At 46.9% G+C, this 26601-nt stretch overlaps 1 protein-coding gene across 3 annotated transcripts in view; it reads right to left on the minus strand.

Moving 5' to 3' along the window:
• Positions 1–11943: 11943 nt before the first annotated feature.
• The window catches only part of LOC147616851 (uncharacterized), a 29375-nt gene continuing 14717 nt past the window's right edge, over positions 11944–26601 (minus strand). For 2 of the 3 annotated variants that reach the window (XM_086776491.1, XM_086776490.1), the window contains exon 3: positions 11944–12313. In XM_086776491.1, coding sequence (XP_086632617.1) covers positions 12307–12313 — 7 coding nt within the window. In that variant the 3' untranslated portion in view covers positions 11944–12306. Of the gene's footprint in view, positions 12319–26601 lie in introns of all 3 variants that reach the window. The other variant, XM_086776489.1, reaches the window with a different exon arrangement.

Here is a 26601-nt window from a genome sequence, read left to right on the forward strand (position 1 = left end):
GTCCCACTTGCTCACAAAGAAAGAGAAACTTACAGTCTTGATGTCGGTTTCCACAAGGAAGAAAAGACTCCAGGAAAAGCCCCGAACTGTCTTGTCCTCTTGTCTTGCAGCCAGCCGGAAGAGGGAGAAAACTTGTGAGAGAACCTGCTGTCCAGCCTTGTGTTCCCTTCTCACAATTCACACTTCCCAACTGACAACCATCTTCTTGCCAAAAGCAAAGGAGAGAGAAAGAGGTGAACTTGTAGGCGCCTGTTTGCTCTGTAGCCAGGCTGACCAGCTCTTCAAGAACTAAAGAGAGAGAGAAGAGTCTCGAATCTCTGGCAAAATCATGTACCGCAACTGTGGGTGGAAGGGATACCTTCTGAATACGCTTCCTGGGACGGAAGTTGTTTGCACGTGCCCAACGTAGGGTATCTATGGTGTTGCGCTGGGAGGAGGTGGGGGAGGAAGTGCCAGTGTCAGTGAAGTGAGAAGCGGGTGGAGAGGACCCATGAGGTGGGGGTGTCTCGTAGAGATTTTGGTCAAAAAATTGCGTTGTGTGGCGTAGCTCCTCTTCAGTCGCCTTGCGGGGCGGGCTTTAACATCCTGTACCGCTGTGTTTGTTCCAGTTGTGGCGTGGTGGGGTGCAGGCTCCTATTTTGCCGATGTCAGAGAAGTGAGGAGGGGGTGGAGAGGACCCATGAGCGGGGGTGTCTCATAGAGATTCTGGTCAAAAAATTGTGTTGTGCGGCGCAGCTCCTCTTCCGTGGCCTTGCAGGGCGAGCTTCAGCATCCTGTGCCGCCGTGTTTGTTCCAGCTGTGGCGTGGTGGGGAGCAGGCTCCTGTTTTGCTGGATGTTAGAGTGATGGCGCTTGGGGGGTGGAGAACTTGGAGAGAGGCGAGGTAGAGGGAGAGAGGTGGGGATGGTGGTGGGGCCCTCCACTTGGACAGATCGGGGGAGGTCGTTCCAGCCTGCAACATGATAAAGGACCTTGGTGAGGAGTGACACTGCCGTGAGCTTCCCCTGTGGGTTCGCATTGACAGCACCGTGGAGCTCCTTGTGAAGGTACTCAGCCCAGTTCACTGGCACTCCTTGCTGGACGCGAGCGAGGGTAGAGATGGAACCGATTGAAACGATCGGTCCAGCGAGTGGTGAGAAGGAAAGAGAGGGCACAGGCGGCCATGACCAGCTCATGGTGGGTGATATTCTGCCACTCGACCCTGTCCTCGGTGGTGGAGCCTTGGTAAGTGCCACAAACGTGGCGCAGCGCATTGGTGAGGTGAACACAAGGCTGCTCCAGGCACGGGAGATGGAGCGCCTCTCGAACGAGGTCCAGACTGAGGTGGATCGTCTGGGGGTAGCCCTTGTTGTCCAACACTTGTCTAGTAGCCTCGTTGGCATCATATGTATCTGTGAAGTAGAGGCAATTCAATAGGTCCGGGCCCCAGGGTTCCAAGGTGGGTAGGCCACCAAGCTCGATTTGCTCCAAGCGGGCCACGATTGCTAGATCTTTGATGGCCTTGTAGCATGGCCATGTGTAATAGAGGAGCTTGTGCTCCACCTTATGATTGTTATTCATAAGGCTATGGCCGGTGTGGTCTTTGACTTGGCGCATAAGGGCCTCGCCTAGGTGAGAGAGCTGGGTGGGGTGCTTTCCAAACTCCTCAAATGGCCCCCCACCAAGCGCTTCTTCTTTTGGGGTGTATGAGTGAGGACCTCATAGGAGTCGTCGGAGCGTTGAGCCATGCTGCTGACAGTAGGAGGCTAGCTAGGAAGGGCGCGAGCTCAAGGGAAAAAACTGCAAGAGTTTGGCTAGGGAGAGAAAAGAGCGAGGGAAATGGAAGTGGTGGCCCCTTTTTATAGATTTCCAGGAAGGGTACAACCGTGGCTTCAGGATGGTATGGCCGTGTCTTCACAATGGTACGGTCATGTCTTCAAGATGGTACAGCCGTGTCTTCACAATGGCACGAACATGGCTTGAGCTTCTGAGAAGGGAACGACCATGTCTTAGCCAGAGGAAGAAGGTACGACCGTAGAGTGGTGAAGGTATGGCCGTGTCTTGGAGGATGGTATGACCATGTCGTGGTGAAGGTACGGTCGTGTCTTTGAGCAGTTTTTTTTGGGCACCCTGTAAATAGGCTTTGTACCCTAAGGCTATATAGCCAGCACCCCATTGCGGGTTCTGTACTGACTCCTTGCCCAGTGTGCTAAAGTGAAAAGACAGCTCCAATTGGGTTTTGGCGAGGTTGGTAGCTCCATTGGAAGTGTGGAGGCATCCATGGAGGGAGCAGTTGGGGTTGGAGATGCAGGTGGTTGAGTGGGAGTATGCCGAGGGAGTCGGATGACAAGTGGTGGGGGAGGAGTAGCCGACGTCGAAGGTATATCACCGTCAAGGACAGTGAGCTACGGTTGGATGGTCAAGGGGTCTTCTTGAAGCTTTTCTTTCCCTTTGGCCTGTCCAATAGTAGTGGTGGTAGCGGTGGAGGCTATCTTGGGCATCCATTGAAATGTTGATAACTTTGGGATGATAGGGGTAGGAATGGTGTACCTCAGTTGTCGGGGAACCCAAATTTTTCAATTTCCTTCATAGAAGTTCTGAATGTCACGACCCTGTGTTTCTCTCTGGACAGTATGCAGGTGTGCACGGGGACGTGGTGGACAGTGTGAATGGCATCAGGTTGGAGTCAAAAAGTAAGCCCATGTGTGGACAACCCCAAGTGTGAAGGGGGCAAAGAGACTTTAATTTAAAAAAGTTTTATAACCTTTGGTGGGCAAAAATTAAAGTTATAAAGGTTTTAAAGCCTCGAGAGACCCCAAGGCAATTTATAGAGACTACTCCACTTTTGGAGGCCCACGTCTCTCTCTTCTCCGTCTCTCTAGCTTTTTGGGAAGTGTGCTAGTTCTCTTGCGTGGATGCAAAGGGAAGCACAGTCGACTGATGGAGAAGGTGTGGCTGCTGTGAGTTTTTGAAGAACAGGCCGTACAGCCCTGTCCGGGCTGTACGGACAGCAGGTACAGTGTACGGTGGCTGTAGGTACAGGCGGCGCTGGTTCAGGTGGCTGCCGCAGTTCTTACGCTTTCTCTCTCTCCTGTGAATAGGCGGCTGGCTGGACTGCATAGAACTGTAGCTTTGGACTGCACGTGGTCAGGACTGTTGGGCTGCAGGACAGGAGGTGGGCTGGATTGGTAGCACACGTGCCCTTTCTGTCTGGGGACTGTTGGGTTGCAGAACAGAAAGTGGGCTGGACTGCAGGCGCAGAGGGCTGAAACTCATGCTCTTTTGCACAAGAGTCAGGCTGCGATTTACAGGTTGGTTTCTCTAGACACACAGGCAGCCAGGTGTGTGCTTTTTGGAGGACGCCGTGTTTTTGCAGAAAGGAGGGGCTGGTTTTTCATGAACATAGACATCATGTCGATGGCGTTCAACTGATGGAACTTTCAGCTTCTCTTTGCTTTGGGTTCGGGATTGTTTTGAGATCAGTTCGAGGACTGTTTATGGGCTGTTTTTGTTTGGCTGCAAATTCAGCTTTGTACTTGGGTTATTGGCTGCAAGTACAGGTCACTTGGTTATGTTTCTTGGCATGGGAGTGAAGCAAGCTCGCATGGCTGCGTGCTCATGGGGCAGATTGTTTTCTTCCTGCTAGAAAGGAACAGACGGACCTACAGTTATGGGTATCTCTATGTTGCCAGACGTTTCATGAGGGAACAGGTAACTTGATGTATGCCATTGTTGGCACTGTTGTTGAATGGTGCTATGAATGGTTCTGTATGGAAACAGGACAGAAGTTTCAAAGGGAAACAGGCCTAAGGGTTTCATGTGGAAACAGATCGTAGGTTTCTCGAGGAAATATGTTTTTGGGTTTCTCCCCAGGAGATAGGTCACATGCAGGCAGAAGGTACAGGAATGGACAAATGTATGGTACAGCCTTGCTACTGATTGGACAGGGGACAGGGAATCCATGACAGAGATGGATAGTACCCTTGGAAGGTAGAGAGGGTTGGTACAGGTGTGTCGACTGTATGGTATGCTGTGCTGTGATACGAGTTCTCTTTTGAGAGACAGTTTGGGAGGCTGTGTTGTGATGCAGAAGCACTGGATGTGTCAGGGTGTGATGTTGTTCATAGTGTGAGAGGCTATGGATGGTTGTGGCAGCCCTGATCATGGGAGAAAGCTTCTGTATGCAGACTCGATGTGAGAGAGTCTTTCGATGTGAACAATGGCTGGACTTGTTTGTGGATGCCGAGTGGACAAGAAGCCATGATGCACGTTCTTTGCAGGCTTCAGGGGTTCTACTGTGACGGCTGAGTTTCCAGCCTTATTGTAATCAAAGCTCTTATAATCAATTAAAGAAATACCGCAAGGGGCGCCACTGCGTTTTGGGGCCAATCGGTGTCCGTGTACTGTTTGCAGGAGCACTCTAGCTCCCCCTGTTTGTTTTCCTTTTCTAGGTCCTCAATGTCATTGAAGTGTTTTATGTGCGAGTGTTTGTTTCACGGCCCGTCAGGCCGGTTTCAAGGTTCCGTTGCCGGGACAATCGCCAACTTTCCTAAGGGGGCGAGCTCGTGGTTGTCCCATGAGAGTCGCATCAAAAGCTTCAACATGAGGAAAGTGAAAAGGAAGTGTAGGAGACAGTGCAGGATTTTGTCTTTGCCTATATGAGGTGAAGAGCAAGAGCTGAAGATGAAGTTCAGGAGAAAAGACACCAAGGACAAGAAGTAGTCGGCCAGGAACAAGAAGCAGTTGAAGTGTTATGGTGCAAAACACTCGACAGTTTGTCACCAGTCGTACCTTCATAGAGGCTTCATGGGTTCGGAAGACAGTTTCTTTCTATGTTTAGCAGTGGTGATCTACTATGCTTCATCGAGGACTTGTGCTTACCACTTGGGTGGAGTGCAAGCAGGTTTTGGGTGCCTGAGGATGTATCAGATGAGGCTCAGACGGAAGCGGAGGAACTTGACGAGGTTCTTATTCCCGAGCAGATACTGGCACATAAGGAAAGAAAGGTACAGGGTAAGGTTTCCCGTCGCTATCCTGCGAAGTTCAAGAGCTGTTCACTGATGGATGCGAAGTGGATGGAGGAGGTTCACTGATGGATGCGAAGTGGATGGAGGAGGGTGACTTAGCATATTCACCTCAGGATTTGCAACTTTATCTTGATGCCTTTGAGTTGGAGTCGACTCTTGTTACGGCTCATTTAGGTTCAACAGAGCATAGGTCTGAAGCATTGCCTGATGCTCAAGAGGGGGGTAGCACCTCCGCTCCCTTGTTACAGACAGGCTCAGTTGTCATCTAGGAGTCGCTTGGTGACATCTTTGTATTCACCCGAAGGTACTGAGGCTGACAGTACATCTGCTTATGGGACTTGTATGATCTTGTGTTCTAGACACATGAGATGATGGTTGAGTATGGTTCACAGTCGCGCGCACCTTGAACTATAACTGCAACTATGGATAACCCTATGGAGGGCATAAGTCTTGTGAGCAGTCCTAGAGTTGGTTTGGTTCATATATGGATTGAACTCTATTTGTGCATGTATGCATGAGGTATTATTCTATTCTGGTGCCATTGGATCCTGGTACCATAGAGAATACATTGGGTAATACTCTGGATTGTGTCGTGTGCTGCATGTATATTGGTATGATACATCAAGTGCTTTATTATGTTCATGGATGCACCACTGGGTGTGACTCCTGCGGGATGGCCATGAGACATATGTGGGAAGTACTTAGTGGATGTAGTGTTTGGATGCATTGAGTGCTTTCATATGCTCATGTTGTACCATCAGTCGTGGGTCCTGCGGGATGCCCATAGGCGTAAGGCTTGCGAGCAGCCCTTAGACTGTTACTTTAGAGTAGGTAGAGCATTTTGAGGAGCATATTGTTTGCGAATGCCTATGTGTGTCATGCATATGTGTGCCATATGTAGAATGATGCATGATTTGGTTTTTGGCTAACACAGTTAACGTGTTTCCATTTGGTTTTAGACTTTTGCTGTAGGTTCTGAAGGAACAAGCAAGAGGTGTTTGTCACGTTGGTGTGACAGTGTGGCCTATTGTGCAGGATGATTGTTTTATCACCCAGATGCATTGGAGGGCCATTGTTTTTGCCATATGGGGTGTCTTTGCTCATAAGATGCTTTACTGTGCCATTGAGTGCAATCGAGGACGCTTGCCATTTTTCAAGAGGGGGGTATGTCACGACCCTGTGTTTCTCTCTGGACAGTATGCAGGTGTGCACGGGGACGTGGTGGACAGTGTGAATGGCATCAGGTTGGAGTCAAAAAGTAAGCCCATGTGTGGACAACCCCAAGTGTGAAGGGGGCAAAGAGACTTTAATTTAAAAAGGTTTTATAACCTTTGGTGGGCAAAAATTAAAGTTATAAAGGTTTTAAAGCCTTGAGAGACCCCAAGGCAATTTATAGAGACTACTCCACTTTTGGAGGCCCACGTCTGTCTCTTCTCCCTCTCTCTAGCTTTTTGGGAAGTGTGCTAGTTCTCTTGCGTGGATGCAAAGGGAAGCGTGCTAGTTCTCTTGCGTGGATGCAAAGGGAAGCACAGTCGACTGATGGAGAAGGTGTGGCTGCTGTGAGTTTTTGAAGAACAGGCCGTACAGCCCTGTACGGACAGCAGGTACAGTGTACGGTGGCTGTAGGTACAGGCGGCGCTGGTTCAGGTGGCTGCCGCAGTTCTTACGCTTTCTCTCTCTCCTGTGAATAGGCGGCTGGCTGGACTGCATGGAAGTGTAGCTTTGGACTGCACGTGGTCAGGACTGTTGGGCTGCAGGACAGGAGGTGGGCTGGATTGGTAGCACACGTGCCCTTTCTATCTGGCGATTGTTGGGTAGCAGAACAGAAGGTGGGCTGGACTGCAGGCGCAGAGGGCTGAAACTCATGCTCTTTTGCACAAGAGTCAGGCTGCGATTTACAGGTTGGTTTCTCTAGACACACAGGCAGCCAGGTGTGTGCTTTTTGGAGGACGCCGTGTTTTTGCAGAAAGGAGGGGCTGGTTTTTCATGAACATAGACATCATGTCGATGGCGTTCAACTGATGGAACTTTCAGCTTCTCTTTGCTTTGGGTTCGGGATTGTTTTGAGATCAGTTCGAGGACTGTTTATGGGCTGTTTTTGTTTGGCTGCAAATTCAGCTTTGTACTTGGGTTATTGGCTGCAAGTACAGGTCACTTGGTTATGTTTCTTGGCATGGGAGTGAAGCAAGCTCGCATGGCTGCGTGCTCATGGGGCAGATTGTTTTCTTCCTGCTAGAAAGGAACAGACGGACCTACAGTTATGGGCATCTCTATGTTGCCAGATGTTTCATGAGGGAACAGGTAACTTGATGTATGCCATTGTTGGCACTCTTGTTGAATGGTGCTATGAATGGTTCTGTATGGAAACAGGACAGAAGTTTCAAAGGGAAATAGGCCTAAGGGTTTCATGTGGAAACAGGTCGTAGGTTTCTCGAGGAAACATGTTTTTGGGTTTCTCCAGGAGGTAGGTCACATGTAGGCAGAAGGTACAGGAATGGACACATGTATGGTACAGCCTTGCTACTGATTGGACAGGGGACAGGGAATCCATGACAGAGATGGATAGTACCCTTGGAAGGTAGAGAGGGTTGGTACAGGTGTGTCGACTGTATGGTATGCTGTGCTGTGATACGAGTTCTCTTTTGAGAGACAGTTTGGGAGTCTGTGTTGTGATGCAGAAGCACTGGATGTGTCAGGGTGTGATGCTGTTCATAGTGTGAGAGGCTATGGATGAAAGCTTCTGTATGCAGACTCGATGTGAGAGAGTCTTTCGATGTGAACAATGGCTGGACTTGTTTGTGGATGCCGAGTGGACAAGAAGCCATGATGCACGTTCTTTGCAGGCTTCAGGGGTTCTACTATGACGGCTGAGTTTCCAGCCTTATTGTAATCAAAGCTCTTATAATCAATTAAAGAAATACCGCAAGGGGCACCACTGCGTTTTGGGGCCAATCGGTGTCCGTGTACTATTTGCAGGAGCACTCTAGCTCCCCCTGTTTGTTTTCCTTTTCTAGGTCCTCAATGGCGTTGAAGTGTTTTATGTGCGAGTGTTTGTTCCACCGCCCGTCAGGCCGGTTTCACTGAGCTTGGAGTAGAGGCTTAGGGATCCACTTGTCAGTAGTCACTGGGCAAGGCGAAGGCTGTGGTTGATGATGGTTCGGCCTTGGGGAGCGTTTTTGCCGGTGGTTTTCTTGTACCTTGTGGGCTTGTGGTTGTCGAATTGGGTGCCGTCGAGAGGTACAAGGAGCTCATTTTGTCGGTGCATGAGGTTGGGAAGTGGATCGGTGGGGGATCCACAGAGTTGTAGCACCTTCATTATATCCTTGGGCTACGAGGAGCTTCTTGGATACCCAGGGGCCAAAGTTCTTGCCTTGTGTGCGTCGGGGCCGAAGGTGTTCATGGGGTGGGCTAGGCTTGTTAGTGGGGTTAGTCCTGTGAACAGGGTTAGCAACAGTGGTGGTGTTTTTGAGGCAGGTTCGAGCAACTGCATAGTTGGGTGTTCATGAGGGTGTGTGAGGCAATTGGGTATTCACAGTGGGAAGAGGCCTCTTCTTAAGCAGCATGGTTCTATATTGGTCGGAGAGAGCAAAGTGATAGTGGTAAGAGAAGTGGGGTTATCTACTAGGGTGGATTATCGAGGGGGAAGGGTTCTTCATCTGTCATTAAGAAAGTAACCTAGCCGGAGGCCAGTTTTGTAGGGTGGCAGTCCTTGCATCCCAACCAATTTGGCAGCGGTTGTGTCCCATCCATCCACGACCTAGACGAATTTCTTCACTCGTGGTTCCTACAGGCATCACATAAAACTTCCCTTCCAAGGGGTTATTGCCAATGTGGAACAAAGTTGTGATTGTGCCTAAACATTGAACCGATTGAGGCCATTGTAGTGACCGTGGCTGGGGTGTTTTTTAATGAGGGCCTCCCGAGGGAGAACCATGTGTCATAGGACATCAAGTTAGCTCCTATGTTGACAACTGCCAATTTTTGAGTGAAACTTGTCGGGGTGGTCATTCCTAACCACAATTGAGCGGGTTTCACTTCCTAGTCTTCTTCTTCGAGGTCTACTACTTGGGCCATGTTGACCATGATGTTTTTGCCCCGAAGTTTTTCTTGCCGTTCTTTGGCTTCTTGTTGGGCTGTTTCTTTCATCTCTTCATGCTGTTTTTTTCAAAAAAAAATTGGCATGAACAGCCCTTAGTGTGGTTTCAGTGAGTGGGCCATAGTAGTGTTTTAGTTTGATACCATTGAAGTATCCTGCCATCTCGAGCGTTTCTATGTGCACCACATCTTGCAGGGTTATCTCAGTGAGTAGGAAAGGTCCTCAGCCTCTGAATTTAAGTTTCTTTTTGTGGTTTTTTATGCTATAGAGGAGGACCATGTCGCCCTTGTTCATTTGTTTGTCTTCAGTTGGTTGCCAAACCACTGTTTATGCTCCACAATCATGCTGTATACAGCGAGGAGGCGTGTTTCGTTGAGCTTTTCTAGCTCAAACAGACGACAGCCGAGGAGATTGCCCGTGAGTTTTTCCTCTACTGCAATTTTCAAGCTGGGTACCAGGAACTCCATAGGCATAACCGCTGTTCAGTACCATAGGTTAAACTAAAGGGTGCTGCATTTGTAATTGTCTTGTAGGATATGTGATATGCCTAGTGAAACCGGCCTCTGGTAGAAACCAAAGTGCGGTAGACTAGCAGTCACCCTTCCACTTGTAGTCTAGATATAAAAACAAATTTAATTGGAGCTAGAGTGCCCCAAAAACTGTAATGAAACCGACACCTATTGGTCCCAAAGCTTGGCGCCCCTTTCGGTATTTCTTTATTCAAATTCAAAATGATGTAAAGCTGAGTACAACAAAACCAGCCAAGAGAATACACCTGTATGTCCAATCTGGCAGCCCACAAGACCTCTTAGCACAGAGGATTCACACACAGATCTGTGTCCCACAAAAGCAACACTCTGTGTTTCCCTCTGATCAGCCAAGACCATTCAGCAGGGCAGCCTTGAGCACACATCTGGCATATCCCAAGTACATGGTTCCACAATTCAGCATAAACATACATCCACTGTCCAATCTCTGTTTCCACCCTTTTCAATCTGCCATACCCCTCCTCTCACAAGGGGCCAGATAACACAGCTCTGCAGCAGCAAACATAAGCCAATGGAAAGAAAGAAAGATGAACAAGTTCAGAGCTTACCGAATCAGCACGTGGTTTTGCACTCCTGGGACAGTTCGTACCAGTTTGTACTTGACAATGACTGTCTCTACTCTTCCCCCTGCAACCACCTGACTGTTTGCACCAACTAAGCTCTGAGAAAGCTTTGCCTGCAGCAGGAGATGCACTGCTCCCTACTGTTCACGTCTAAACAGATCTGCAACTAGCTGTACCTGTCCGTACAGGTCAGTAGAACCATGCTGTACCCGTCCGTACAGTCTCTACAGGCGTCTGTACTGTACTCGTCAGTACCAAACAGCAGCCGCCTGCTGTCTGTATCTGTCAACGCAGCCTGCACCTGTCCTGTCCAGCGCCGCTTGCACCTGTCCTGTCCAGCAACTGTACCAGCAATCGTACAGCTGCCACGTGGACTATACCTGCAACTGTACCTGCCTGCAACAAAACTGCAGCTGCTTGTACTCTGGTCGCCAGCAGTCGAGCAACAGCCGCCTGAGCCAGTAGCAGTCCGTACACCTGTACTTGCTGTCGTACAGCTCTGTACGGCCTGTCTAAACAACTTGCTCCACTCACAAACACAGCAACCAGTCGACTTTCTCTTCTCCACGCTTGAAGCTTGCACAACTCCCCAAAAAGCTAGAGAGAGAGATGAGAGAGGCGTGTAACTCCAAAAGTGGAGTGGCCTCTCTCCCAAAATTATCCTAGGGCCCAACTTTAATAAATATTAAAGTTCCCTAGGGGCCACTTAGGCCTAGGGGCCACCCATGAATAAAACATTAAAATATTAATGTTCTTGTTCCCCCCTTCACACCTGGAGATGTCCACACATCATTCTCTCTGTCCGGGCACCCCAAATGTGAATCATTTAATATTTTTGCTCAGCAACCACCATGCCCACACTTGTGCTGGCATTGAAGAGAGATAACATGCGGTACTGTCTCCAGAGAGGAAATGCTGATGTGGAGTGAAGGAATCCCAGTCACCCCCCGCCAGCATTGAAGCTGTTGTCACCGGGGATGCCAACGTTTGCCCTATCATTGTCCCAATGACAAGAAGAAGTGGAAGGGACAGACTGTGACCATGAATCAAGATACTCCAGCTAGAGGGTCGGGGGCGGGATCAAAGCTATGCTGCCAACGTGCAAAAAACGCCTAGGCCGTGCGTAACGCAATGGGGCTCAGCTGAAGCACGCGATCTGAAGCTGCTGGGGCGTCGAACTCCACCTGGTAGTAGCCACGCCTGAGGGTATGGATATCTAGGATCTTGCCCGGCTCACCAAGGAGGCTGGCCTGGAGCAAGTCACAAAGCTAGCTGCGCGGTGGGAAGCTACCCACAATCTTGTGAACCAATGTTGAGGCTTCGAGGGAGGCTACTGTTAATGCTAGGAGCTGGAGGTCCACTTCGGAGAGGAGGCAGGGGGTGGTGGGCTCGGTCGGGGATGACGGAGGGGCTGCCATGGACTCGTCCTGAAGGGGTGAAGACCAAAGGAGCTGAAACCTGCTGAAATAAAGCAGTCCAACTGCTAAAACCTGCTGAGAAAAAGTGCTGAACCGGGGGGGGGGGGGGGGGGGGGGGGGGGGCACGAGGAGGCGGCAAGGCAGAAAGGGAAGGGCTCACAGGAGGAAGGAGGAGGCGACACAGAGGACGGAGAAGGTGGAGAGGAAGGGCTGCAAAGGTGCCCAAAGGAGGAGGCGGGACAAAGTGGGGGCTAGGGCAAACTGGAGCAGGGGCAGCAGGGTGGAAAACAGGGAAAAAAAGCACCTCCCATTCTAGCCCTCACCCTTTTGTTGAGATTCACAGCTGCATAGTGTCATTACAAACATCAAATAATCGAAAAACATTTTTAAGAGCGCACACTTCAAGCTTTAATCCTAATTTTAAGCCTGAATAGCATTAAATAATTCAATCTTGGTAATCTCACTTTTTAACCCAAGCAAACCAATTCTCCTCTTTTAGAGAATCTTTGATCAAGCCAAAGCCCACCAATTCCACCAGCCATGAAATTTAAAGAAGACCAAGATTGTAGGGCAAATGGACACTTTCATTCTGCTGTCCCAAAGATCAGGTGTCCCATCGAATTATCTTCCCTTTCAGTGAACCTTGCATCTCCTTACCTTTTAAAACTCCGACAAGCTATGACCTGCACTGCAAAAAACCCAGTGTAGTGAGTTAGGCAGGTAAAGCTTGAACTTGAATTTTTTTACCACTTGGCACTCGTGTTCTAGTTCACCTATACATGCATGTTTGAAAAAGTTTTATTTTCTTTGAGAACAGCAATAAACATGCCATCATACACTCATGAGAATCTTCTAACAAAGCTTATCATGCATAGCATACAATGCAATATGAAGCATACAGGTTCATGTAAAACTAAGACACCACACCATGTGTCAACAACTGACAAGCAAAGCCAACCAAAAGCCAGTGAAGTTTATACGCCACCACACCACGTGTAAACTGACAAGCAAAGCCAACCAGAAGCCAGCATACTTGCAAGGCAAGGTAAATGGTTAAGCAAATGCACCGCTTTGATTGGAACCAGCTGGCCACAATGATGAAGACACTGAAAAAATCAGAAAATCCTCTAAAACGGCAGGTTATTTCAGAACAACACAAGTGCAATCTTATCTTCACAAAAGTCTACCCATAGAGCTTCAACCGATGGCATCCTCAATCATCACCAATTAAATCATAGGTGATGGTTCATCAAAAAGACCTGGTCACTTTGGTGGACAAATCTAAGTTTATATCACTTCTCCTTTCACTTGTACACTCGTGTCAAACATGTTCCATCGGTCTCTCAGTTGAGCAGGTTTATGCATAGCCCAGGCTCCAGGCAATGGCAGGCTATCAAGCGGGTTTTCCGCTACCTACAAGGCACTATCTGGGGGGGTATTCACAATTGCATGCCTTTACAGATTCGGATTGGGCTAGATGTGTCACATGCACTCTACACTATAGTGCATGGTGACAAACTGGCTCATCATCATCAGTGCAACATTGTAACAGTATTAGTACCATTCAGAATGATATTTGTCGTATGCCGTGACCCCATTGTAATCCTCAGTCCAGGATAAGTCAAGCACGACCATCATACTTACTGAAATTTGGTTGACTGCGAATGACGATAGTTGATGCAGCGGACTGCTGGCTAGTGGCACTTGAGGCGGGGGATGCTGAAGAGAGGTGCTGGTATCTAAGATGAATGGCCTCCTTTTCCCTTTGGTGCTCGAGTAACATACGTTCTCGATCGAGCTCTCGTTGGTGCTCCCAAGCGGCGAGTTCAGCCTGACACTGGTCTTCGTCAATCTTGCATTGGGCTTCCTCATAGTCCCGTCTTTCTGCTTTTTCTTGCTGCTTTCTAGCTTCTGCTTCTACTTTTTCTTCTCTCCTTCAGGCCTCATCTTCTCTTCTGTGTTGTTCCATCTGAAAGAAGAGGGAGATGTAGTCAAGGACTGCTGGAGGCGGAGGAGGACGTGCTGTTGTTGCCTCCAAGATTTGGAGACGCTCCATGAGCAGCTGGTTCTGAGCTCTAAGAAGAGTTATGGTGTCTGCGGTAGTCGGAAACTGTACACAAATGCTCACACCATCTTCTGTATCCTGAGTTTCGCGAGTTCAACAATCCACTTTAATGACTTCAAACTTTAAAGAGATATGAGAGAGAGAGAGAGATGAGAATTGTACACCGTATAAAAAACGTTCCCCAAAGGGGGGAACGGCAGCCAGACGTTCCATGTAACCGTTCCCCCACGTTCCCCTTGCCGTTCCCATGCCAAATCGTTCACCCATGCACGTTCCACCCGATTTAGGCATCTCAGCCTTGGAGGAACACGTTCCACCGTTCCCAAGGGGTGGAAACGGCGTTCCCCTGCTACTATGCTATGCACTCTTCCCATGGAATGTAGGAAGGCTGCAAATCTGAGGCTCAGAGAAGGGGCTGATTGGGACTGTTCTAGGCTATGAATGTATGCTAAAAATGAATGTATGAATGCGTGTTACCTTCACCAACAGGCATGGTTGTTTCTCGTACCAATACGAACCTGTTCGTACTGTACGGTTCCGTACGGTATGAGTTCCCCCCCTCCCCACCTTGAGAAAAAAATCCAAATGCTCAACAAAAATATAAATCCTAATTCCTGCTCAACGAAGATCCCAAATGCCTGCAATGCTTCGCAACTTTCGTATCCATTCAGCATTCCATACGAGGTTGCTGAGAGACCCAAAAAATTTGGTAAGGCAGACTAGTGTACACTTGATTGGTAGGATGAGGAGAGAATCTTGCTACATCACATGGAGATCCCTGGTATAGGTAGGCTAGATAGTCAGATCCTCAAGTTATGTACGAGGGAGAAGATTTGGATAGGGCCTTTTTGATCTACAAAGATGTCACTAAACCTATCACCCTAGATGCACTTCCCGTATCTATGCAAGGACAGTCCCTTAGTCATAAACACTACAATGGGAGACCTTTGGTATCGCATTACCCATGCAAGCTCTTTTTTGGATACAATTGGAAGATCCAACTGGGAGAGACACATCTCCATGTTCTAGTTCCTCAAGCACTGTGGACTCCTCCCCCCCAACCTTCCCTCACATTCAAGCTTGAAGCTCCATAGTTTGTAAGTGTTTTAAAAAAACCGTATTTTATCGTACGGTATCCCAAAATTTCATATCGTACCAAAAATTCCTGTACGGTATCGTATTTTCGTACCTTGACAACTATGCCAACAGGGCTGTAGCAAAACGATGATATGTATGGGTGCTGAATTCTGCATGAAGACTGAAAACGCAAGTTCTGAAGCACTTCCTTCCTTGGCTGAATATGGGACAATGCATTTGCTGAAGTATGCTCTATATGCTCAAGTAATGAAGCTCCAAGTGGCTGAAGACTGAAACGCTTGAAGGCTGATGAATGAATGATATGAATGAAAGCAATGCTAGGCTATTTATATGCCTCTCATGAGCAGGTCGGCTGGCTGAAAGCTGGCCGACCGCATCATGTCTTGCATTAAATGGATAATGTTGATAATAATATGGTAAAATGCCAGATAAATGATATAAAATATGGAAAAAATACTGGATGATATTCTGAGTCTCCTACAATGATCTAGATGGTCTATATGCATATGGGATGAATGATATGCAAAATGCAAACATGTTCTGATGCAAACCCTAAGGCTTCTATGACTTCTATATGCATGAATGATTCTCTCCAAGTGGGTTAAGGGACTTTGATTGAGTGACTGACTCTCTAAGGCTGAGAAATTACCTACGTAGCTCGTGCCTAACATATCCTGGACTGAGGATTACAATGGGGTCACGGCATATGACAAATATCAAATCCTAAAGGGTTCTACTATTGTACAGTGTTACACTGATGATGAGCCATCTTGTCACCGTGCACTACAGTGCAAAGTGCATGTGACATCTTAAGAGCATGCAAAAGGTATCATGTGAATGCTGAAGGAAGAAGATAACAACAGTGGTACCAGTCTTGACCTTGATAAAGCTTTAATTAGTAAATGGAAGGACAAAAAGGGAAGTAAGATCCGGTTTTGCTATTGCAAGGGACTTGGTCATAGAGAAGCTCAATGCTTCAAGAAAATAGAATAAGAACAAGAAAAGCATCATGCCCATCTTGTAGCAAAAGACAATCCAACAAAAGAACAAGAAGATGAGAAAGACTATCATTGGGCTTTCTAATCAGTCTGTTTGTGGGGCAAGGGCTGGGTTGTCCCCCAAAATTAGATGTAATAATCTAGTGTGTGTTAGATTTCCATGTTTTTTGTGTGTGTGTGTAAAAGGGCCTTAATGTTATACAAGGCCCCTTTCCCATATCATGCTCTCACGTCTTGCATGAGTGCAAGCTAGCTATTGCACCTAGCAAGTTACTTTGGGGGGATTATTGCTACTGAGAGATCTTGGTTTTGCAATTGTGGTGGAGCTCCTTTATCATGCCTTGTTGACCTAAGTGTTGGCACCAATAGTGTGCAGTCTGGAGGCCATCATTGATGTTGCTAAAGGCTTTCTGGAGTACTTGTCCGCATTTTCTTTGAGGAGGAGTTTTGTTGCGCTTTGTGTGTGTGAACCACCCTTTAGTATGTGTAAGTGTGCCTTTGTGTGTGAACAGCCTCTAAAGGCTAGATATTATGCAATAAGTGTGCCTATGTGTGTGAACAACCCCTTAGTATGTGTAAGTATGCTTGTGTGTGAACAGCCTCTTAAGGCTAGATATTATGTGTGTGTATGTAGTAAGCAATGATGTCAGCACATGTGCCATGTGCCATTGTTTCAGTGTGTGTAATTGAGTCATAAGATAAGGCTCTAAGCCTATAAAAGCATTGTACTTGGTGAAGGATTTACAACACAACATCATCATTGAGTCGTGCAACACTCTGAGCTTCATCATCTCTCTCATTGTCTCTGCACACAATCACACCATGGTTGTCTTTCATCCACCCTAGCCTGTGCAACATCCCCCGGCGAGGGTGGAGGACATAGGAGCTTTGACATGCATTGGCTTATCCCAAGGCTAGTCCTAAAAAGGCAACAAGATAAAGAACAAGTTTAGAACCAGATTGTGGACTTGATTCAAGAGCTCTGCAACAGCATGGACAAGGAAGAGATGGTGGAATGAACCAGGAAGGGCTGTCGGCCAACAATGATGGAGAGAATTTGGTGTCAACTGCAGCTAATATGTTTTATGGGCCTCACCATCCTTTGTCATTGAGGAGTTGTAAGGACACGAAATGCGAGATTGCACTCAATGACCGTGCGTGCAATCTCCACATTTGCCTCTTGTTGCTTTGTTCGGACCCAAGAGAGAGAGGTCACATTCGCTCCAATGGTGCCTCCAAGAGTGGCTTGCCTCTTGTGTGGAACCTCAAACTCACTTGGTCTCTTTGATGAGGGGTTGGGATGTGGAGAAGGATGAGGAGGATGTATCCTTTGCCGGCAGGATGACTTCCTCTTGACCGGCGGCAATGGTGGGAGAGTCTCTTCCACTATCACTTGCTTTGCCAAGCAAGGAGTACTTCTTCACAATGCCATCGAATATGTCTTGAGGGATCATCTTGCAAGGTGCAATTTGCCCCCCCATCTTGGAGAGATGTGGAAGAAGCCTAGTGGCACTACTAGTGTAGACCTTGCCACAATACTTGCAAGTCCACTTCCATGCCCCCGACTTCCCCTCATTCTTCTCATGGGTAATGGCATGCACATTGCAAAGTAAAGGCTTCATGCTTTTATCTCATAGTGAAAGAGAAGAAAGGGAGAGGGAGCGAGAGGCTTGAGGAAGAGGAAGAGGCTTGAGGAAGAGGGAGAGGATTAAAAGTTGAGGAAGAGGGAGAGGCTTGAGCCTTGAGGAAGAGGGGGATGCTTGAGAGAGCCTAGAGGGGAGATAGGCTTGAGAGAGCCTAGAGGGGAGATAGGCTTGAGCCTTGAGGAAGAGGGAGATGCTTGAGAGAGCCAAGAGGGGAGAGAGGCTTGAGCCTTGAAGGAGAGCTCAAGGGAGAGGATAGACTTGAGCAATGAGCGCTTGTGAGAGGAGGGTTGAGCAATGAGCACTTGTGAGGATGGGGTTGTAGGAGGGGCTATTATATAGATAATAGGGAGAGGCTGAAGCAAAGGCAACCAAATGCAAGAAAAAGCTAAAGCCTAAAACAGTCCCAAAAAACGCCCAAGAAACGGCTCTCCAAACGGCGCAGAAAACCGTCAACAAACGGTGAAAAAACGATTTTTAAAAAAACGGTTGACTAATGATGGGGAGAAACCTGAATTAGGGTTTACAGCTCACATTCATGGGAGACATACACAGAGAAGCAAAGGGAGAGAGAGAGAGAGAGAGTTGTGGGGATAAGTCAACTCATGAAAAGCATGAGTGTGTGACTCCCCTATCACACATGTATATTGCACTAGTACACATAGTGCACTTAGTACATTAAAAGTACTAAGTGTACTATGTACTATAACTTATGGGCTTGTACACACTATAAGGGTGGGCATAAAGCCTTTACCCCAACAACCTCCCACTTAAAGGCAAAGTGCCCTTAAGTAAAGGAAAAGAAAAAATCAGCATGTACATGATAATATACAAGGCCATATCAAGGCTGAAAATGGCCTCATCCAATGCCCATCAAGTGTCTGCAATGAGCAAACCGCTCCGGAGGCAAACTCTTCGTCAACAGATCAGCCGGGTTGTCATCCGTATGAATCTTAACAAGCTGAATTTGCTTGTTCTCTATCACCTCTCTGATGAAGTGATACTTCACATCCACATGCTTCGTCTTTGCATGAAAGACAGGGTTCTTTGCCAACTGGATGGCACTCTGACTGTCACAATGCAACAATGGAATATCCCCTGTATAGCCCAAATCAACCACTAACCGAGATAGCCATAATGCCTCCTTGCAAGCCTCTGTGGCTGCAATATACTCGGCCTCTGTAGTAGATAAGGCAGTGCACTTCTGCATCCTGGATATCCATGACACAGCACCTCCTGTGAATGTAAATACATAACCGGTAGTAGACTTCCGGTTATCTGGATGACCGGCATAATCCGAATCCGTGTAACCATGCACTAATGCATCCTGTTTGCCAAAGCAAATGCACATATCCTGTGTGCCCTTCAGGTATCTCATGACACCTTTCACTGCTTCCCAATGCTTCTTGCCAGGGTTGGCCATGTATCTAGAAACCACTCCCACTGCAAATGCAATGTCCGGCCTAGTAGCAACCATGGCATACATGAGACTGCCACAAGCTGAAGCATACGGAATCTTGGCCATATCAGCCCTGTCTCTATCTGACTGTGGGCTGTCCATAGCACTGAGTTTCACATATGGAGGCAAAGGAGTACTAGCTTTCTTCCCCCCGTCCATATTGAACCTCTGCAAGACTTTGCCAATGTATTCCTTCTGAGACAAATACAACACATGCTGATTTCTGTCCCGAAGTATCCGCATACCCAAGATGTGATTAGCATCACCCAAATCCTTCATATCAAAGGTTTGATGCAGCCTCTGCTTCAAAGCATCCATCTCTTTACGAGATTTCCCGGCAATCAACATATCATCAACATACAAAATGAGAATCAATAGACTGCCATCCAAGGCTTTCTTGGTGTACAAGCAGTGATCTATGTCACTTCTCCTGAATTTCTGAGATTTCATGAATGTATCAAATTTATGATACCATTCTCTTGGTGCCTGTTTGAGCCCATAAAGACTCTTTTTCAGCTTGCATACAAGCTTCTCCTTTCCACTCACTGCATAACCCTCTGGCTGCTGCATATATATCTCCTCATGGAGATCACCGTGAAGAAAAGCAGTCTTCACATCCATCTGAATCAAGTCCAGATCATCATGTGCAACCAAAGCTAACACAGCTCTAAGTGTGGTCATTTTGACCACTGGAGAGAAGATCTCATCAAAGTCCACACCATATTCCTGCTTGAAGCCCTTAGCCACTAACCTGGCTTTGTATCTTGGCTTAGCATCTGATGCAACTTTGAGCCTGTATACCCACTTGCATGGCAAAACCTTCTTGCCTGCAGGCAAAGGCACCAACTTCCATGTTCCATTTTTATGCAGAGAATCCATCTCTGACTTCATGGCACGCTCCCATAGAGCTTTGTCTGCCCTCTGTAAAGCCTCTTTATAACATGAGGGCTCCCCACAGTCAGTGAGCATCAAGTAGTCAACCCCTGGAACAAACCTGTCAGGGACTCTGGAGGGTCTTGTGGACCTCCGTACCCAATGACCATCATTTGCAGGTTGCTGTCCAGCCTGCATATCACCCATTGGTGGCTCCTGTTCCATGCCATAAGGCTGAAATATCATGCCCGGTATCTCCTCCAACTGTGGTATATCCATAGGGATATCTTCTGCCATATCTGGCTGTCCATTTGGACCATTTTCAGCACCATTTAAGGGCTGGTTTTCCTGCTGTAATGGCTGATTTACAGCCCTTTGTTGTTGTCCATGATGTCCATCATCATCAAAGATGACTCTGCCAGGCTCCTGTTGCCTTGCAGGCTCCTTATACATGCATGTTTCATCAAAAATGACATCATTGCTGCGTATGATCTTTCTATTCATGGGATCCCAAAGTCTATACCCCATTTCACCTCTGTCACCATATCCTAGGAATATGCATTTATGAGACTTAGGATCAAGTTTGGTGCGCATTTCCCTGCGTATGTGCACGTACGCAACGCAACCAAACACTCTCAAGTGCTTGTATGACGGAGGCTTCCCTGTCCATACTTCTTCTGGCACTTTCCCACCAAGCCTCGTGTTAGGTGACCTATTTATAAGGTGAACGGCTGTCATAACAGCTTCAGCCCAAAAACCATGAGGTAATGCAGCATGTGACAACATAGAACGGACCTTCTCCTGTATGGTCCTGTTCATCCTCTCTGCTGTCCCGTTTTGTGGAGGATCATAAGGAGTAGAGAGCTCCCTCTTGATGCCTTTAGCATCACAAAAGTCCTGAAACTGTTTGGACATATACTCTCCACCATTGTCGGAACGCAAAACCTTCAGTGTTTTACCAGTTTGATTCTCAACAAGAGCAACAAACTTCTGAAACACTGAGAATGTATCACTCTTCAAACGAAGAGGATAAACCCACACCTTGCGTGTGGCATCATCAATAAAAGACACAAAATATTTTGCCCCTCCCAAAGAAAGCTGAGACATCTCACATACATCTGTATGCACAAGCTCTAACTGAGCATCTTTTTGTCCAAGAGCTTTCTTGTGGGGGCACTGTAGTTGCCTACCATATATACAATGCTCACAAAACTGAAAACTTGAAAACTTTAGAGAAGGCAAGTAACCCAAACGAGACAATTGCTCCATTCCCTTGACACTCATGTGTCCCAACCGGCTATGCCACATAGAAATTTCCGGCAGCTCGGTTGCATTTACATTAGCATGGTGACAAACACCTGCATGCATAAAGTAAAGAGTGTCCACTTTAGAGCCTCTGGCAACAACCAGTGAGCCCTTACTAATTTTCCACTTTCCACTACCAAATGTGGTAACATAATCAGCATCATCAAGCTGTCCAGTAGAAAGCAGATTCTTCTTGATCTCAGGCACATGCCTGACATCATGGAGCATAAGCTGTGAGCCATCTGAAAATACAAGCCTCACATCACCTCTGCCAAGAATTTTGCATGCATGGTTATCACCCAAATAAACCACTCCTTCATTGCCAGCAGTATACCTGACAAACATGTCTCTGCAACCTGTGACATGAAAGGAGGCACCTGAATCAATGATCCATGAGTGCATACCATGACCACCTGTAAGAAGTGAATGGGCATCAAGTGAAGACGTAAAGAGAACCTCATCCTCACTGCCACCTGCATGTGACACATTGATTTCTTCAATCTTGACTCCACTTTTGCCCTTCGGCTTTACATCTTTGGTTTCGTCTTTCTCTTTGTCTTTGCCTTTTCCCTTTTCCTTTTGATCATTTTTCCATTTGTAGCATTGCTTTTTGATGTGTCCCTTTTTGCCACAATAATGGCATTCCAAATCCTTTTTGGAGCGAGACTTGCTCCTTCCCCTTTCTTGGCTTTTCCCCCTTTGCTGGGATCTCCCACGTGCATTCATTGCATTAGACTTGCCAACAGAGTTGTTTTTCCTGTTCATCTCTTCTTGAAGAAGAGCACCCTCAACATCTGCATATGACAGCATAGCATTCGAATTGCTAGTGGCTGTCCTGAATGTGTCCCAACTCTCTGGCAAAGTGCATAACAAAAAGGTGGCTTTGAACTCATCGTCCATCGCCAACTTTTGATTGATGACCTGGCTGACAATACCATTAAACTCATTGAGATGGGCTGTCATAGACGCCCCTTCCTTCATCTGAAGGCCTATGAGTTTCTTCAACCAATACACTTTGCTTGAGGCACTTTGTTGGGCATACAAGTCCTGCAATCTCTGCCACATTCCCCAAGCTGTCTTCTCTTCACGAATGCTGAAAAGTAATGAGTCTGACACAGACAACATGATAGTAGATCTTGCCAGCTCATCCATATCTTCCCACTCTTCAGCTGTAAGAGAAGCGGGCATGACACCCCTTTCTTTGATTGGCTTGTGCTGCTTTTTCTGAAGCAACACATTGTAGCACTGGGTTTGCCAAATATCATAGTTATGCGAGCCTTCAAGCTTCTTGATGTGAAGCAATGAAGAGCTCTCACCTGTGGTTGCCATAGCAAAATGCAACCTGTCAATGCCTGACTCCCTGCAAATGTGCAAACACTGCACCAAAAGCACAAAAAGTGCTCACAGTTATTCTCCCAAGCTTTATCTCCCACTGCGGAAGCAAGAATGCAACTTTTCTCCCACTTTTTGTGATGAAAACACCAAAATCTGGTTGCTGCAGATTTTGGACAGCACCTTAAATGTCCTCTTTTGCCCTTCCAAAGTACTGTACAGCAGTACTAAGCGCTCACCAATGATGTACCAAACCTGTACCGGCAATTTCAGCAGCTGAATTTGAACCTTTTGATCACTCAAAACAGTGTACAGCCATGCCAAAACATGCACAAAGCTGTGCCAAATCTGTACCAGCAGGTACAATAGCAATAAATGCTCTCGTGGCTGTCCAAATGAGTGAAAATCAGACTTTTACAGTCACGAACACTGCATACAACAGTCCCGAACAGAAATTGGGCAAAAGCCCCTTGACTGCAAGCTGATTTTTTGAGGATTCAAGGCATAAATGGCTTGCCTGCTGCTTTGCCAAGCTCAACAAGCATACAAACTTGAAAAGCCCCTTGATTTGAGATCAATTTCTGATCATACATGGTACATTGACGCACATAAAGGCATCCAGAGTGTTCACGATGCTTCCCCCTGGCCACATATACATCCAATACATGAAAGCCCCTTGATTTACAGGCACATTGAGTGCTTGTAAGGCATCAACACATTATTCACAGCATCAAATGCGATTGCCTGCATGCAAATCAACCAAATCGGCACAAAAGCCCCTTGATTTGCACTGCAATTTGCTGCGATTTTGCCCAAATGTGCGATTTTTCACATCATACAGCATGTATGAGTGTTTAATTGCACATTTACATCAAAAGCCCCAAATTTCAATGCCCAATTTACTGCCAATTGACTGCAAATGTGACCAATGTCACCGATTTCCTGCCAATTGACGTGGGATGTGACCAATGTCACCCAATTTTGCCAATTTTGCTAAAAAATTGAGCAATTATGCACCTGTACCTGCTCAATTAATTGAATTGATGAGAAATTCCCAAAATTGAAGCAAAATACCTCTGATTTTCTGATTTTCGGGCTGAATTTGAGGTTTGCAGGAGTCGATTTTGATTGATCCTGACTTGTGTGTTGATTTCTGATACTTGCAGGTGAAAAAGGGGGGGGCTCTTCTTGCTGACTCGTTGCAGGTTCTGTTTTTATGCTGCCTTAGTCAGAAAATGGCTGTCCGCCTAGCGCTGGCGCTTCGCTCGTTGCCTCAGCCACGCTACACGATTAGCGTGTGGCGCCTGACACGCCTGAGTCGGGTGGCGCCTGACACGGATGGAGTGCTGCTGCCGTCGTGCTTCCTCTCGCCCAGAAGCTGCGCCAGCCGATCAAATCGCCTTCACAGTCGACTTCGCACAGGTACGCGGACCAGTTCGCCTTCTACGCCAACGCTCAGCGCCGGGCGCTTCACGTATTCGTTTACGTTTCGCCTTCGCTCAACTTACGCCTAGACTTACACTCCTTCCACGCTTACGACCAGTTGATGCTGCGGCTACTCCTCATGGCTGATGGTCGACGGCAGTGGTTGGCTGCACACTTGCGCTGCCGTCACATAGTCGCTGCCCAAATTACATACAGGCTGCGCCCAGCACGTTGACTCCTTGCACTTCAAAGACCTTCAGAGAGGTGATAGGCTCACACAGAAGAAAAACGACCAGCAGCTCACACAGAGGCAGGAAGAGGGAAGAGGGAAGGAAGACCTAGCTCTGATACCAGTTGATGGGGAGAAACCTGAATTAGGGTTTACAGCTCACATTCATGGGAGACATACACAGAGAAGCAAAGGGAGAGAGAGAGAGAGAGAGTTGTGGGGATAAGTCAACTCATGAAAAGCATGAGTGTGTGACTCCCCTATCACACATGTATATTGCACTAGTACACATAGTGCACTTAGTACATTAAAAGTACTAAGTGTACTATGTACTATAACTTATGGGCTTGTACACACTATAAGGGTGGGCATAAAGCCTTTACCCCAACAGACTAAGATTCGACCGTACCGCCAACGTAAGGAACTGTACCGACCGTACCGTATCCAATCTCCAGGGCGGTGCACGAACCGGGTGCCACTATGGGGGCTTGGTCATAAAGAAGCTAAATGCTTCAAGAAAATGGAACAAGAACAAGAAAAGCATCATGCCCATCTTGTAGCAAAAGACAACCCAACAGAAGAACAAAGACTATCATTGGGCTTTCTAATCAGTCTGTGTTTGGGTCAAGGGTTCTTTGCCCAGGTTGTCCCCCAAAATGAGATGTAATAATCTAGTGTGTGTCAAATTTCTATGTTTTTTGCGTGTGTGTAAAAGGGCCTTAATGCTATACAAGACACCTTTCCCATATCGTACTCTCACCTCTTGCATGAGTGCAAGCTAGCTATTGGACCTAGCAAGTTACGAGGCTTGGGGGGTTATTGCTACCGAGAGATCTTGGTTTTGCAACTGTGGTGGAGCTCCTTTATCATGCCTTGTTGACCTAAGTGTTGGCACCAATAGTGTGCAATTTGGAGGCCGTCATTGATGTTGTTGCTCAAGGCTTTCTCGAGTACTTGTCCACATTTGCTTCAAGGAGAGGTTTTGTTGGGCTTTGTGTGTGAACCACCCTTTAGTACCTGTAAGTGTGCCTATGTGTGTGAACAACCTCTAAAGGTATATAATTGAGCCGTATTAGCGGACATGCAGATTTCACATTGTGAAGTTTTCGTCCGAGTTGCGGCTAGTTGATATTGTGCTTATTCTTTCTATCTTTAGCGGTGCATTTGCCCTATCAACTACTTATTTACTATACTAATTCTTTCTATTTGCTACTTCCCTTAGTGCTAGGCTTCATTATGGCTGAGTCTACCTTGCATCTCTAGAGGTTTGACAGAAACTCAGTACAAAGAGCTTTGTGTGAATATATGCTCTTATGTGTGTGTGTGTGTGTGTGTGTGTGTGTGTGTGGAGTGCGTGTGTGAGAGCATATCTTGATACAAAGTTCTACACCGACTATTGGGCACTGATGACGTTAGTGGGGATGTCGTAGTATCTAGTCCATACTATGCATAATGGAGTTGATAGTTTCATCATTGAGTCGTGCAACACTCTGAGATTCGTCATCTCTCTCTCATTGTCTTTGCACACACTTGCACCATGGTTGTCTTTCATCCATCCTAGCTTGTGCAACATCCCCCGGCGAGGGTGGACATAGGAGCTTTGACATGCACCGGCTAATCCCAAAGCTAGTCCTGAAAAGGCAACAAGATAAAGAACCAGTTTCGAACCAAATTGTGGACTTGATTCAAGAGCTCTGCAACAGTATGGGCAAGGAAGAGATGGTGGAATGGACCAAGCAGGGCTATCGGCCAGCAATGATGGAGAGAATTTGGTGTCAACTGCAGCTAATATGTTTTATGGGTTCAGGGATCTGGCCGACCTGCTGAATCTTTCAAAGCCTATTTAAGGCTTTTGCATTTGTAAAGCTTTTATAGCTTTATTAACATGATTAAGACTTAATTAATGAACATAAGACAAATACTGCAAGAAAAGACTGAGTGATTGCATTGAGACGGGGGCCTTTCTTAAATAGAGGCAGAAAAGATACAATTAAAGAGGCACATCCCTGGAAAGGGGTGTGGCTCTTGAATCAATGGTTATGTCCTTTGGACTTAGGGGTGTGTCTTTAATGAATAGACATGTCCTTTGATAGTGACCCATGTGCAAGGGTGTGACCCATCACAGGTGTCTTTATAGTTAATGAGAGATTAAGGAGTAATTAGGATGAGATTAAGAGAGTTAGTCACAATCATGACATTCCCTCCTCCTTAAAATAAGACTCCGGCTAAGAAGAGATGGTTGTCTTTGAAAGAATTCCCGAAGAAGTTCTAGATATTCTTGTAAGCCTTCATCACTTTGCCAAGTAGAGGCAGAATCATCGAGATCTCTCCATTTAACCAAAAATTCTATAGTGAGCTTATGTCGTGTTTCTTTCTGTCTGACATCAAGAATTGTCTCTGGAATTAAGAGTATGTGTTCATCTTCGATTTCTGGAACATAATCCAAAACATCTAAAATTGGAAAATCACCGTCCACAAACTTCTTGAGCCAAGAAATATGGAATGTTGGATGAATTCTACCCCAAGAAGGCGGCAATTCCAACT

The sequence above is a fragment of the Cibotium barometz genome, chromosome 37 (genome assembly GCF_041138505.1).
Source record: "Cibotium barometz isolate CiBa-2024 chromosome 37, ASM4113850v1, whole genome shotgun sequence".
In the NCBI taxonomy this organism is placed as follows: domain Eukaryota; kingdom Viridiplantae; phylum Streptophyta; class Polypodiopsida; order Cyatheales; family Cibotiaceae; genus Cibotium; species Cibotium barometz.